General features: G+C 42.8%; 1 protein-coding gene across 3 annotated transcripts in view; it reads left to right on the top strand.

The window, feature by feature from the left end:
- The window catches only part of crybg1a (crystallin beta-gamma domain containing 1a), a 64130-nt gene that overhangs the window by 26607 nt on the left and 22759 nt on the right, over positions 1-14764 (top strand). For 2 of the 3 annotated variants that reach the window (XM_084044229.1, XM_084044227.1), the window contains exons 2-4: positions 4888-5017; positions 10054-11498; positions 12590-13728. In XM_084044229.1, coding sequence (XP_083900355.1) covers positions 4888-5017; positions 10054-11498; positions 12590-13728 — 2714 coding nt within the window. Of the gene's footprint in view, positions 1-4887; positions 5018-8870; positions 9102-10053; positions 11499-12589; positions 13729-14764 lie in introns of those variants that run through there. The other variant, XM_084044228.1, reaches the window with a different exon arrangement.

Below are 14764 nucleotides of genomic sequence, written 5' to 3'. Positions count from 1 at the left end.
GGTTTTATCATTTAGGTAAGCCTATAATTAGTTTTAGGTGCCGCACGACGTCACCTGCTATAGTAGGCCTACAGCATTCCTTATAGTTCACATTCAGCACGCTCCAAAGTGAACTGCATGGAATGCCATTTGCTTTATCTTTGCACTGAGCATGTCACTATGATTATTTAACGAAAATGGCCTGGGAGTGCTGGCCTAATGAATACTTTCGACCACAAAGGTGAGGAAACCCGCCCCTGTTGAAAAGCAGGGACATCATCATGTCACACTCGTGTCTCAGAATGCTCGTTGACATTCTAACTACGCAGCACATAGGCGTTACTCATGGTTTACTGCACTGCAGTGTCAGTGAATGTCGTCTGACCAGTGTCACGGTATGGGGAGGGCATAGTAGAGTCAAAAATGGAGGTTCCGTGACCATCCTTTGGCAAGTAAGGTTTGACGATTGATTTGACCTCTATGGACCCTTTAGAAAAGATTTAGCCCCCAGGTCCCTCCCAAAAATCCTGGCATTTTTTGCTAGACAGCCAAATTCAAAATGGCGCCCGGCGCCATCTCTAAAAATTAACTTTTGATCTGAATGACCTAGAATCATGTATGAAGGCACTTTTCCATACAAGTCAACCATGAGGATTCCAAATCTGACGCAATTTTAATTGTAAGACCTTGTTTTGACTCCGAAATTCAAGATGGCCGACATCCAGTAGAGTAAAAACTTATACCCAGGGGGCAAAGGGGGGTATGCTGCATTTGCCCTGCCATAAAAGGTTGGCCACCAGAAATAATATCTATGACCCAGTAGGATCACAACCTATATGGACAACCCGGTCACCTTGCTGCTGGAAATCCAATATGGCCGCCTCAATATTATCAGAAAGTAGCTTTGGCAATAACTTTTGAACCAGATGGGCTAGAAATAAAAACTTGGTGTCTATTTCATGGTTTCAGAGCATGAGAAACTCAATGGAATACTTATCTTTATGATTGGGTGTGTCTGGACCTTTCATTTGCATATTTCCAAGATGGACGCCACGCGAAAATGAGTTTTACTATGACTTTTACAGTGACAGCTGACTGTTATGGCAACAAGTCTGCTTTTTAAGCAATATGAACACATTTGGTCAGTTTGAGCTTTAATTTATATGTTGTCAATATGGCAGACCCACACCATGAGTCTGGTCAGAGTCGTGTAATCCGGGACACAGAGATGGTAGTCAAGGTCATGGCAGCAGTGGAGACTAACCCATGATCAACATATCTACAGGACAGTGTGCTGATTCCACAGTCAAGGACGACTTGATGAGTGTGAAAGAACTGGGAGGCACTGAAGGCACTGTGTGAGTCACTGTCCAGTGAACAGAAGAAGACAAGCATAATGAAGCTTAACACTTTCTACACTCAAAACACATCATCTAAAATATCTAAGGGGAAAACCTCAGCACCTGGCAAGAGCAATGAAATTACTGCCCTCCTGCGCATGACCCAAATCATAGCCAGTGGTGGAGAACTCAACCTTGTCTTTATAGGCAACCACGAGTGCAGTGACTTCCCCCCTTCCCTCTTCCAGGAAGATGGCAGGATGAGAACAGGTACCAAGGCAAGCCTTGTTAAGGTCCTGAAAGAGGAGACCAAAGTTGCATGCATCCCTGACCTGCCTACAGAAGACATAAAAACAGCAGTAGTTATTGATGCCATGTATGCCATGCGCCATTGGTCGTTCCTGAAAGGTGAAGCATTTGGAACAATCGCTGAACGATACCAACGTCTGCTGTAGAATGATGTGCCTGCTGGCACAGAGATCATTCACTTCTGTTTTGACCGGTACAGTGGACCTAGTCTTAAGACAGCTGAGCAAGAACACAGATATGCTTGACCAAAACCTGCCAAAGAATATGAAGTCAGTATGCATTACACAGCTCCAGATCCTCAGGAGTTTTTTGCTGTGTCAGCTAACAAGGCAAACCTATTGAGTTTCCTCTGTGACGAATGGTGTGAAAATGAGAAACTTAAGGCGGCCCTTGGTCCAACACATCTTTACCTGGGTGGGGGGGTTAAAGAAGAGACAAGGAGTGTGGTGATCAATGAGGGGTCTATTGAAGATGTCCCTGCACTAGAATCCACACAACAGGAGGCTGATACAAGAATAATACTCCACACCCTGTACAGCGTCCAGAATGACAAAGTTGACAGAGTTCTCATCCATGCCAATGACACAGACAACATCATCATGTGCCTTTACTATGCAGCAACCCATCTCAGATGCCTTCCAGAGCTGTGGGTGAGAACAGAGCAAAATTCATACCTTCCTCTCCATCAAATGGTATCAGCACTGGGGCTCGCACAGTGTCGTGCCCTGCCCTTTATCCATAGTTTAAGTGGCAGAGATACTGTACCACCAGCTATCCCTTCTTCACTGGGAAGAAGGCATGGTTCAAGGCCATCATGCGTCTGGATCTCTGCACTTGAGGAGTTTGGTGAAAACTCTTATGATTCCCTCTCAGATGACGTCCATAAATCCGGCACGAGACCTCACAATTGCTGTATGTACATCCAAAGAGGACCACCAGGAGGATTTTGACCTGAGTAAGCTTAGAGTGTAGTCTTAAAGCTGCTGCCCCCGACAGAGAATGCCTTTGACCTGCACCTGAGAAGAGCTGTCTCTCAGTGCTAGCAATGCAGTCCCCCTTGCATCTACCGAGCCAGCCTGGCCTGTGTCAATGAACAAGGCAATATCATGCAGCTGTATCAAAGGCTGCCAAAAAAAACTGTTCCCGTGCAAAGAAGGCAATTCCATGCTACTTAGGATGCCGTTGCCAGGGACTGGAGACACGATGCAGCAGGATCAGTGCAACACATGACAACAGTGACAGTGAATAGCATTGTACCATAGTATCATTGGCTTTAGAAGCAGGCAAGACAGCACCATAGAGGTCAAAATGAACCTTTTGTAGGCAACCTCAATTCCGCCTTTACTCTATTTGTCACTAAGTAGTCTATCTTTTGTTATGTTACTTGAATGCATACCACTATGTTAATTTGTATAGCCCTAAAGTTGAAGTTTATGGCAAGTCTTGGAGTGTGCATGTGTCGGTTTATATTGTATTTAGTTTATTAAAATGATACATAAGATACGTTGTGGGCTTTTTCTCCGATTTTCTCTGCAATCATCCCCACAACTATAGATCTATAAATCAATAAATCTGAGGGGAAATGTAATACCATACATTATTTATGACTGCAGCCATATTGACAACATATAAATTAAAGCTCAAACTGACCAAATGTGTTCATATTGCTTAAAAAGCAGACTTTTTGCTGTAAAAGTCATAGTAAAACTCATTTTCGAGTGGCGTCCATCTTGGAAATATGCAAATGAAAGGTCCAGACACACCCAATCATAAAGATAAGTATTCCATTGAGTTTCTCATGCTCTGAAACCATGAAATAGACACCAAGTTTTTATTTCTAGCCCATCTGGTTCAAAAGTTATTGCCAAAGCTATTTTCTGATAATATTGAGGCGGCCATATTGGATTTCCAGCAGCAAGGTGACCGGGTTGTCCATATAGGTTGTGATCCTACTGGGTCATAGATATTATTTCTGGTGGCCAACCTTTTATGGCAGGACAAATGCAGCATACCCCCCTTTGCCCCCTGGGTATAAGTTTTTACTCTACTGGATGTCGGCCATCTTGAATTTCGGAGTCAAAACAAGGTCTTACAATTAAAATTGTGTCAGATTTGGAATCCTCATGGTTGACTTGTATGGAAAAGTGCCTTCATACATGATTCTAGGTCATTCAGATCAAAAGTTAATTTTTAGAGATGGCGCCGGGCGCCATTTTGAATTTGGCTGTCTAGCAAAAAATGCCAGGATTTTTGGGAGGGACCTGGGGGCTAAATCTTTTCTAAAGGGTCCATAGAGGTCAAATCAATCGTCAAACCTTACTTGCCAAAGGATGGTCACGGAACCTCCATTTTTGACTCTACTAGCAGACAGACTTACACACCCAATTTGAAAAGGCGGAGCGGGTTACTGTTTGGGTTGTTGCGTGCGCTCACAGTGTGGGAGCAACATACAGTAAATGACAACAAATCAGTGGAGGAAGAAGTACCCAAATGTTTTACTTGAGTATACCACAATGTAGTAGTACCTAAAGTAAATGCAGATTGTCCCATTTCAAAAAAAAATCTTTTGAAAATAGCAGATATATTTTGGTTAAATGTTTAGTAATCAAAATCTGAATCTAAAAAGTAGCTTAAGTTTTCAAATAATTGTTGTGGAGTGAAAGTACAATATTTTCCTCAGAGATGTAGTGAAGTAAAAGTATAGAAAATTGGAAATACTCCACTAAAGTAAAAATACCTCAAAATTGTACTTAAGTACAGTACTTGAGTAAATGTACTTAGTTACTGTAGTTTACACCACTGCAACAAATGTACTGTACATAAGGTACACAATGTACCTTGTATGTATGTTTCAGTTTTGTTTACCAGTGGTACTTAAAATAGGGTTCAGGCCTTGAGGGGTTCCAAATGGACCCTTACAGCTCTGCAACTCTCAGAGTGTACAAATGGACCGGGTCTATTTGGTTCCATGTGTAAACTACATGAGTTATGGGGGTCCTTGAAATTCAAAAGTTTGAGAACCACTGATGTACTGTACAAAGTAATAGACTCGCTTATGTCAAACAGCTCAATTATATTGTCTCGTGACTGTGAGAGAGGTTTTGATATCATGTAACATTAACTGTACAGTTGGAGCCTGGGGACAACAAAAGCTGTTGTTGAGCGCAGCGGGATGTAAAAAGCCCCCTTTCCCTTTTCCTTCCACCCCACCCCCTCATCCTGTCACTCTGTTCCTCTCTCTCCCTGTGTCTCTGCCCAGGAGCTATGACCAGATCAGCGTGTCCACGGAGTGCAGTTACAGGATAGAATCCGACGCTGAGACCAACTCTGTGACCAGCTTCGACATGGCTCAGCTGCCCAGACCCACCTCACCCTCCAGGTTCTTCAAGGTAACTTTAACTCCTCTGCATTCATAAAGGTCAAGTATGTTTCCTTGTTCATAATAATCAGGGACTTCTTCCTTCTTCTTTTTCAAGGGCACTCCTGGACAGGTTTCCAAATTACATAATAATATGCAGTAAGAATACTCTTACTCTAGGATACTCTTACACTTGAATACTCAAACTCAGTAATCTAATCAGATCATGGTCCATAATGTTAGGATTTCTTTGCCTGCACAATCTCTATAATATGCAATGATCAAATTATTAATTACTGTAATTTAATATTATCAGTATCCATCATCTCCACTGTCTGACAAAAAGACAGTATTTAATTGTGTTGCATAGTCTTTGTTTAAAACATATTTCTGAATAATTAAGTAAGTACGTCTCTTATTCTCAGAAGTAGCTGAAATTGTGTTTTGCTTTTGTTTTGTTTTTATATATATTTTTTTACAGATTATAACAGCCATTTTGTAGAGTCAGATTGTCATGATCCCTTTTGTACTGTAGCCACTCCGAAACAGAAATATTGCACACGTTCACCATGAGAGTAAATTTCAGCACACATTCATAGCACACCACTATTCACAATTCCCACGACAATTATGCATAACTATCATACTTCAAGTCTAGTTAAGTCAATTTATTTATAAAGCACATTTAAAAACAACACAAGTTGAAGAAAGAGCTATACCATGACAATAAACTAAACAAAAATAACCTTTCAATATACCTACCATAGCCATATAATAATTATTACTCTGTAAATAATACTAATTACTGGATAATTGGCACTTCAGAATTGAAATCCATAATATCACTGAAAACTATTCCATGTGAAAGTGCATATGGTCTTTCCCCTCTGTGTAAAAGCCAAGCAGGATATTCAGGCTCAATGCCTCCCCTCCCGAATTAAAGTATTTGGTAAATAAATGTGTTAAAAGTTGCTAACATGGCTTGAGTTAGCTGGCTACTTCCATGACAAATGGAAATACCGTAACTGAATTCATAGCCATGTTTTCAATTAAACTTTAACATTTCAGCCGGATACCTAGAGCTCATGAAATATTTCTCACAGTCATAAATCTGCCATAGTCAGTTCATTTAAGTGTGTTTTCTGTAGGCAATGCTGCCTGTTGTTGTAGTGCAGTGTCAGTCCATTGGTAGGCACTAGAGTGCAACTTTAGTGTCTTCATTACTACTTCCTTGGATGGAAATGTAATAAACAGCATGACGTGACTCCCTTAATGTCTCTACTAAATAAGTAATATGAGTAATAATACACAATAAGCTACAATTGAAATTAGGCCTAAGTTCATTTTATACAAACCAATCTTTACAAATAAATGGGTGGAGATCTTGAATTCAGTGGCATTCACCTTTTAAGATAAGATGTCATACAGTAATATGGCATACAGTGTGTAGGCGAGACAATATAAACTAAAGGAGATAATTATCTCTGTGCTTTCTCATACTTGTCAAACCAGCTGTCCTTCTATAGTTAATTAATAGTGTCAGAGACAGGAGGGTTGTAGGGTCTTTACTTATTCAACATGGGAAATATCAGGAATTTAACATTGTTAACCTGTGTGTGTGTGTGCGCGCGCGCGTTAATTATTAACATTTTTGTATTAAATAGTAACCACTGATTGTCTATCAGTTACTGTACGCGTGTGTACTTTATGTGTGTGCGTGTGTTTTAATACCCCGGCACCTGATATTAGAGAATGAACAACTGACTTATTAGGAAGTGAGCAACATGGCACCGTGTCTCCTCCTGTACTCAACAAATGTCAGCGCTGAATAACTAGGCCTACTGTACAGAACAAACACTGAGGCTTTAGGCACAAAGGGACAATAGGCGACCGTTAATACATTATGTGTATGCGGTGCAAACAGAAGAAGCACTGTTTGATAATTAGTGTGTGAGACACATTTATGGATTTTTATTCTGTTAAGTTTATCTGAATTGTGTTCTCACAAACAGGAAGTCCAAATGAATCAAAATGTCTTGAAGGTATGACACATCATCTACCTATACATTTACAGAATATCTGTGTCTATGTGTGCATGTCTATCTGCGGTTTACATATCTTGCGAACTCATCCGGTTCACACTTTAGTGGGTCTGTTGCCTGATTTTAGACGATCTACAAGCTCACAGTGTGTCACAATGAGCAATGTAGATCGGCTATTTTGGTGTGCAGTGTTGCTATGTCTGCTTATAATAAGCGACTTTGGGCTTGTTTTTCTGTAAAGTTGCTTGTAAATTATTGGTAGTTGCGGGTTGCAACTACCAATAATTTTCGTTTTTCGTTATTTTCAAATAGCCGATGCATATAGGTTTAAAGTGCTCATGTGGCCTATAGTTGCTTCTTTTGGGCTTGTTTCCATAGAGCTGGTTGCGTATTTCTCTCGCAAAAACTGTCAACACTGGTCCAGAATCGGCCTGCTTCGAATGGGCTAGCCTAGTGCAGTAAATTCACAACTACACTGAGTTGGGCGCCAGCCGTTATTGTGTTCAGTTGTTTGATCTGTTTAGAGATGAACTGGAAGGGCTGGCCACAACCTGTCTTCACCTGTTGTTTGCTCAGTAGTAACGTATTCTGACCGCTGGGAACCCGAGGGGAGCGGTGAACAGTGTTGAAACAAGGGTTTCATGCATATTATAACTCATGACAGAAGAATGACCTGTAGGCACAGACATCCATGTTTGCAGGAAAACTGGTTTTCAGTCTGGGTAGTGGGTACAGGTGTTTTTAACTAAAGAGCATTCACTGATGTACGTTTATTGATAGATTGTACCTATGATAACTAAGTCATTCAAAGACCCAAGGCAGATGTCTATTGAGTATTTTTATTCTTATCTTATCTACCTTGGTTTGGCACTTGACTCTTACTCTCGCCTGTATCTCTCCTGTGTTTCATTCCTACTGCTGTTGCTGCTATGACACCTGAACTTTCCCTCTGGGATCAATAAAGGTTTATCTTATCTTATCTTATTTAATCGGAAATAAAGCACTGAGCGCACTGGCCAATACAAACTAATAGGCGAGTGCGCACCCGGTGCCCATTTCCGAACGCACCCTCAAATATCACTTTTCCTTAAAGGCGAATGGGTGAAAAGGCTTATTAGAAAAAGTGGAAAGTGTATGCATTAATGTTATCAAATTAATAACATTCCAATTAATCTAGTCATAATAATAATGAGTTCTGGCAATACATCACCTCTTCAACTTCAACTTTATTTGTCACATCACAAAAAAGGGGAGGAAATTATAGAAACATTATAAAAACAAAACAATATAAAATATAGATTTATAGGGTGTGTGCTATTTATTTATTTTTAAATAAATACTGAGTACCTCACACTCTTGTCTCTTGTGCAAGTAATAGACACATAAGAAACTGTTTCCTGTATAGTGCTGAATTTAAATTAGATGTTTATTTATCCTCATCTCACATTTCACATACAGTATAGTAGGTAATGCATGGTCTGGACTTGCTCTCGTGCTCTCATTTATCATTATGAGAAAGGGTGAGGCATGGCATGTTCATCCACGCCCATGAGTTTTAACTGGCTTTCATGTGGTTTGTTTGGCATAGTGAAGCTCTTTCACAATATTCCCCTCACTGTCGCTGTGATGCAAATGGAGGCATGCCCTGAAGTCAGGCACTTTGTTCACCGCAGGTCCATTAGCACTGCACACACACACACACACACACACACACACACACACACACACACACACACACACACACACACACACACACACACACACACACACACACACACACACACACACACACACACACACACACACACACACACACACAGGTAGACGGAAGATATTTCTACACGTCATTATGTGGGAGAAGTTCCGGCTATTATTCTAATTAATTGTTTTAATATGTAAGCTGGACACTGGGTTTTCACATTCTTAACTTTATGACGTTTATCCAAGTCTAAGGGGCAATCTGAAGCCGATAACCATTAACTTGTTTCGCCTGCCATTCTCACGGTCTGCGGATGCACTTGGATAACACTCCACAGTAATTCAACAGGTGTAATTACATCAATATATAAAATGGTATGTAGCGTCTTGTTTATTACGTGGTGTCCTGTGCCATTAGCTTCAAACTTGTGTTCGGTACATTGTGAGAACAGAAAGACAGGAGTTTATTGAAATTCTAACATGCAAACAATGTGTTTTTCCACCTTTGTGTTAAGAGAGGCAGTGTTGGCTGGCTGTGTCCACTGTTTGTAATTGTAAGCCTCTTTAACGTCTCGAGACCTGTGTGACTGATACCACCAGGTGACATATGCTAAAGAATGTAGTATCATGTGGCATAGATGTGTGACATTTAACCACAATTTATGTAGTTAAATGTCCTTGTTTATAATAGTTAGATTGATTTGTAAATACAAAACCTCAACTTGCCATGCCAGCATAGAGCATACAATAAATACCGGCATTTGGAATTTGCTGCTGTTCCTTTTTTTCTTAGTTTTTTAACCATTATTTAACCAGGCAGGTCACTTCAGAACACATTCCTAAACGACTACTGTCTATTTGCCTCCATAGACAAATATCGTTCTTAATGGTCTTTATTTTGTTCTGTTGGTGTGGCTGAATGCCTGTGGTAGTTTGACTCTTGAGCTGGGTATCAGTGAAATGTTATATCCCCCCTAGACACCGTCTTTGGTGCTCCTGTCTAATCATTTTCCTCAAGGGTTGTTTTTGTACTGGGGAGTCGGCTTGAGGTGTGTTTGACTTCATGTAAAGACTTAACAATTTGAGGAATCTTGCTTGTGAAAAGGAGTTGATCTCTACAGAGACATCTTGCTCAAAATATATGTTATTGTTAAATAGCACGGCTTACAGCATCCACGTTCCGATCTTCTTTGTGAGCAGAGCCAAAAACAACACGTTCCCCACCTAAATATTTAACTATGTATCCCTCTCTCTCTCTCTCTCTGTCTTTCTCTCTCTCTCTGTCTGTCTTTTCTCTCTTTCTCTCTCTCATCTTTCCTTTTCACAGAGCTTTGATGAGAAGAAAGGAGGAGTGTTTGAGCGATTCAGCAGCTTATTCAAGCCCAAAAGTAAGCGGAGCCAGAGCAAGCAGAACTCGGAGCCCCCTCGCGATGCATCCCAGTCAGACGGCAGCGGCCCGGCCTCCCAGCCCTCAGTGGAAGACGGGCTGAAGACCCCTACTCCCACCCGAAGAGAGAACGAGGTACCGGGGCCAAACGAGCGACCCCAGACGGACGCGGCGCGGCATGGCGGCAGCAGCGGCCTCAGCTCTTCAAGCATGGCCTCTCTGTTGGCAGAGGAGGGAGAGCTCCCGTTTGCGGACAGCGACAGCAGCGGTCGGGGCAGCGTGAGGGAGTTGCACATGTGCACGGTACGCACAGCCGACGGGGAGAATTCTGGGAATGTGACTCCCACCCAGCTCGATCTTCTGCCCTCCTCGTTGCCGAAATCCGACGCGAGCTCAAAGCTGGGCTTTGCGGACGCCGTGGTGGAGGAGGTGAGCAGGAGGCTGCAGGGGGTCGCTCTGCGAGAGACTATCCCGGTGAGTGGAGAGGAGGGATCCAGGGATGGCGCCTCGGAGGACCAGGAGGCTTTGGTGGACCGGGTCGCCCCGCGGTCGCTTGAAATCCCCAAACCCACAACGTCTGACGCCCCAAAGTCACCCAACCTCACCTCCATACGCCTTGAATCCAAAAAGACCTCTTTGAAATTCAGGGTCGGTGAAAACCGCACTGCGCACGCAGGAGTCACTCTAGGCTCCCGTTCCCGTCCCTCGTCCGACTCGGTTCCTATTCCTAACCGGCCCCCGCCGGAATATGAGGACACTGTGCGGAGAAATTCCAGACCCACACAGCCCTGCGGTGGAAGTGCAGCCATCGTGCAGAGCCCTTCAGCTCGGGGAGAGGAAGTACCCAGCAGCACCTCTCCTGTCAAACTCCACATAGCCATAAGGGTGGAAACACACCTGGGAGAGGAGGAGGAGGAGGGGGAGAGGGAGGGAGAGGAAGCCAGGAATAGAGTGAAAGAGAGGGAGGAGGGCTTGACACCGGGCTCGCCTCCTGTGCTGGCCGTGCCTGTCACAGTGATTCCTGAGGAGGACTCAGTTACGCAGGGTGCTGCGGACGGCCCAGATACCCCCTCTGAGATACCGGTGTTCAGTGACTGGGAGTCAGGCGTCTCCACGGCAGCGACCTCGGGGGATTTCCAAACAAACTTTATCCCGTCAGCAGAGTCCGGTCTTGGCACGGCCTCAAAGGAGGGCGCGCTGCAGGACGACCTCGGCACCGAAGGAACAGGTTCAGCGCGCAGGAGTGTAAAACTTTCTCAAACAGAGAAGGTCTTTGCCAAGAGGGTGTTTGTGGACGGGGACGGCGAGGCAGGAAGTGGTCAGCAGCAAGTCGAGGACGGAACAGGGTCAACTTCAAAGGGTTCGCCGACGACAGAAGTGAAACCGTGAGTACCATTATTCCCTCTCTGTGGTTATTTTGTAATAATGACTTTTATCCTGAGGGAGAGAGTGAGTGTGTGGGTGAGAGACAGAGAGAGAGAGAGAGCAAGAGAGAGAAGGGTTCAGTGCAACCTGAGCTCTGCGTTCCCATGCCCTTTTGTATTATAGCAGAACAATGCGAGCAGTGCTTTGTTCATCTGAAATGGCACTGTGTTATTGAAATATTCATATACTGTACGTTTTAATTTGACAGTAACAATGACTTCTGTTTGCACCATAGGTTAGACTTAACATTCCTTGGGGGGATTTATTGCATTATTAAAGATGACATATCATTGCAGATGTACTACAATTATTAAGTACTACTACAATGTATAATTTCAATAGCATTTATGCTGTATTTACCTTTTTAATCTTTTAATGTGTACATTCATTATACTGTACCTTGACCTTTGAATACTAATAGTGGATAAGGCATGGTGCATTCATCATTTTATATGAATACAATATAATTATGTTTAATACAGTAAATAAGCCTTTTGCCAGCTACACTTAATTTCTGCTGTACGCTTTTGTATTGGAATGGTTTTAGATAACCCTAGACCATGGAGTCACCAGAGAAATGCTTGGAATTTCACGGAATACAGTATGAGTGATTTACAGCCCATAAACTACCACAGGGCAATGGCCTGCATAGCTTGGCCAGCTTGAACAGTTTTTGAAGTTATATAAATCACTTTGGTCAAACATTTTAAGGTGCTGTCCTTGACACTAATCTTGAGAATGATCTTGAGTTTGCATTTCCTCTTTGAACATTGTTTTGAACACTTGTCTGGATGTTTAAATAGTTTTTATTTATTTATTATTACAGTACCTGCTGATTTGTTTTGTTCAGGCCATTCTTACTTTAAGTATGATAAGAATGGGTTTCTTTTTTATCTCAGGTATGCACTACTGAAAGGTGGTTGATGTGGTTAGAGATTCTAATAAGGAGTGGTGTTATAAGTGTGTGCACATTATACATTATAGTCATACCATCTTGTCCTCAAAGTTAATTACTTTTCTTCCCTGCCTCTGTCTCTCCGTCTCCCCTCAGACCACCAAGTGTCGACTGCGTCAACACAGAGCTCAAGGAAGCAAGCCATGAGACGATCAGAACGACAGAGCCCGACGCAGACATCCATGTGGCTTTAGTTGCAGAACTTTCACCAAAGACAGACGTGGAGGCGTCTGCCCTTGATGACACCTCTTCAAGCTCAAACATGCCCGGTCACACACCAAAGCCACAGGCCGGCGGATCAGGGTCGAGAGGTCAGAGGACGGTCCAACCCACGGCTCCTGCGCAGAGGGTCAAAGTAGGAGCAGAGAGTGGGCCAGCCACAGTAAAGAGTCTTTCTGTGACTGGAAACAAGGGCAAAAATGTCACGGCAAAAGGGAAGGGATCTGAAGACGGCGCGAAAGTGGTCACTTCCGGTGATTCTTCACCCCGGCGGGAACATATCGAAAAGAAAACAAACGACGTGTCATCTTCTTCGAAAGACCAGGCTGTTGCGGCAACCGCCGTTGGACCTTCAGACGTCACCAGCCCAAGGTCTAGAATCCCTAAAAAGTCGACATCGGATGCTCTATTGAAGTCACAAGTGACAACGGATAAATCCTCGGTGGCTGATGTGTCAGGGACAGTCGTCAGCTCCAAAGCTCAGAAGCAAATCAAACCCAAAGAGGTGTTATTGAAACAGACAGCTTCTCCGGTCAAAGTTGTTAAGAAGCCTAGTTTTGAGGAAGGTCAGGGGGGGAAACCAGCGTCGAGGGAAATTTCCCCCACCAAAGCGTCATCGAGGATGGTGTCGAAGACCACTAAAGGGAAAACGGGCGAGGATAATAGCTCTGAGAAGCTCATTAATGGACTGGAGAAAAGCCACGGGGACAAAAGTCTTAATCTGACTGACAAAGACAATCAGGAGGTCAAAAAACAGGGACATTTAAAGAGCAATGTGTCCTTGATACCGAAGAGCCGGTTACCCAAAACATCTGCTTCATCTCCAACCAGGAAGGACAGTGTAAAAACTCAACATAACGGCACAGACAGTAAAAGCAACAAAGCTACCGTGGCAGAAGCCAGCCCTGCCAGTATGCCATCAGTGATAACCAGCACAGAGCAGCAGAACATTGCCAGTCCTGAGGAGAGGCCTGCTAATGAAATACCGTCTTCTGGCCCTGAAAGCCCAGATAAAGGTAAGAGAGCGTAGTTATCCTATAAGTGATATATTTTGGTTAAAACAAAGACGTTTTTATTTTAAAAAGATTAAGCGCTATATTCTGATATTAATCATTGCCCTGTCTCTCCAGCTCTTTAGTAAATGGAAAATACAGCCTCAGGTGGGACACCAATGTCATCCCATTGGGAGAGAGAGCCCATTTATCAGCTTCGATTTTATAATGTTTTGGTTCCAATTTCATCTGCTCATTGTTTTTGTTTCCAATTTAACTTATTTATCCTGTATCCAGTATTAGTTCTCCCTCCTGATTGGACGAAATTGGTATCCTGTCCTGAAAATGTATTTTCTGTTCACTAAACAGGGACAGCCTTGTTACTATTAACACTCTATAGCAGGATATTTTTGCTATCTTTTGCATGACACTGTAGTGCATTAACCCATTCAATCCCGGAACACATCTCTGTCATTTCAGATTTCTTTGGCTATTCAAAATTAGCAGATATACAAGCTCATAGCGCTGTGCTATGAGCTTGTAGATCTGCTATTTTTGTTTAAATCATGAACATTTGTGCAAATCTTTGAATATATATATTTATTTATTTTTAAAGCGAACATTTGTAACTCAAATCTTTGCTTCTGGGGGTCCCTGGAACAAAATATTTTTCAATTTTTAGCTTAAAAAATATTCAAAGATTTGCACACATTTTCCACGATTTTTCAAAAAATAGCAGATACTGTATACAAGCTCATAGCGCGACACCAAGTGCCGCGCTATGAGCTTGTATATCTGCTATTTTTGAATAGCCAAAGAAATCTAAAAAGACACAGATGCGTTCCCGGATTGAATGAGTTAATTCAATCCGGGTTCAAACCAGGTTTCTGCCCGACAGCAACGAACGATATGGTCTACTCTGTGCACTGCTAACTGGATGAGCCAACAGGCACGCCCCCTAGTTTTGTTTTCACGCAGGTGTGTGTTACACAAAGCTCAACTGGGAGTTAAATGAAAACAGACACTTGAGTCGGCCCTCGCTTTATTGTCAGCAGAGCAG

The sequence above is a fragment of the Gymnoscopelus microlampas genome (genome assembly GCF_963454915.1).
Source record: "Gymnoscopelus microlampas genome assembly, chromosome: 20".
In the NCBI taxonomy this organism is placed as follows: Eukaryota; Metazoa; Chordata; class Actinopteri; order Myctophiformes; family Myctophidae; genus Gymnoscopelus; species Gymnoscopelus microlampas.
The sequence above is the reverse complement of the archived record's forward strand: the minus strand, read 5'-3'. Positions and strand labels throughout refer to the sequence as shown.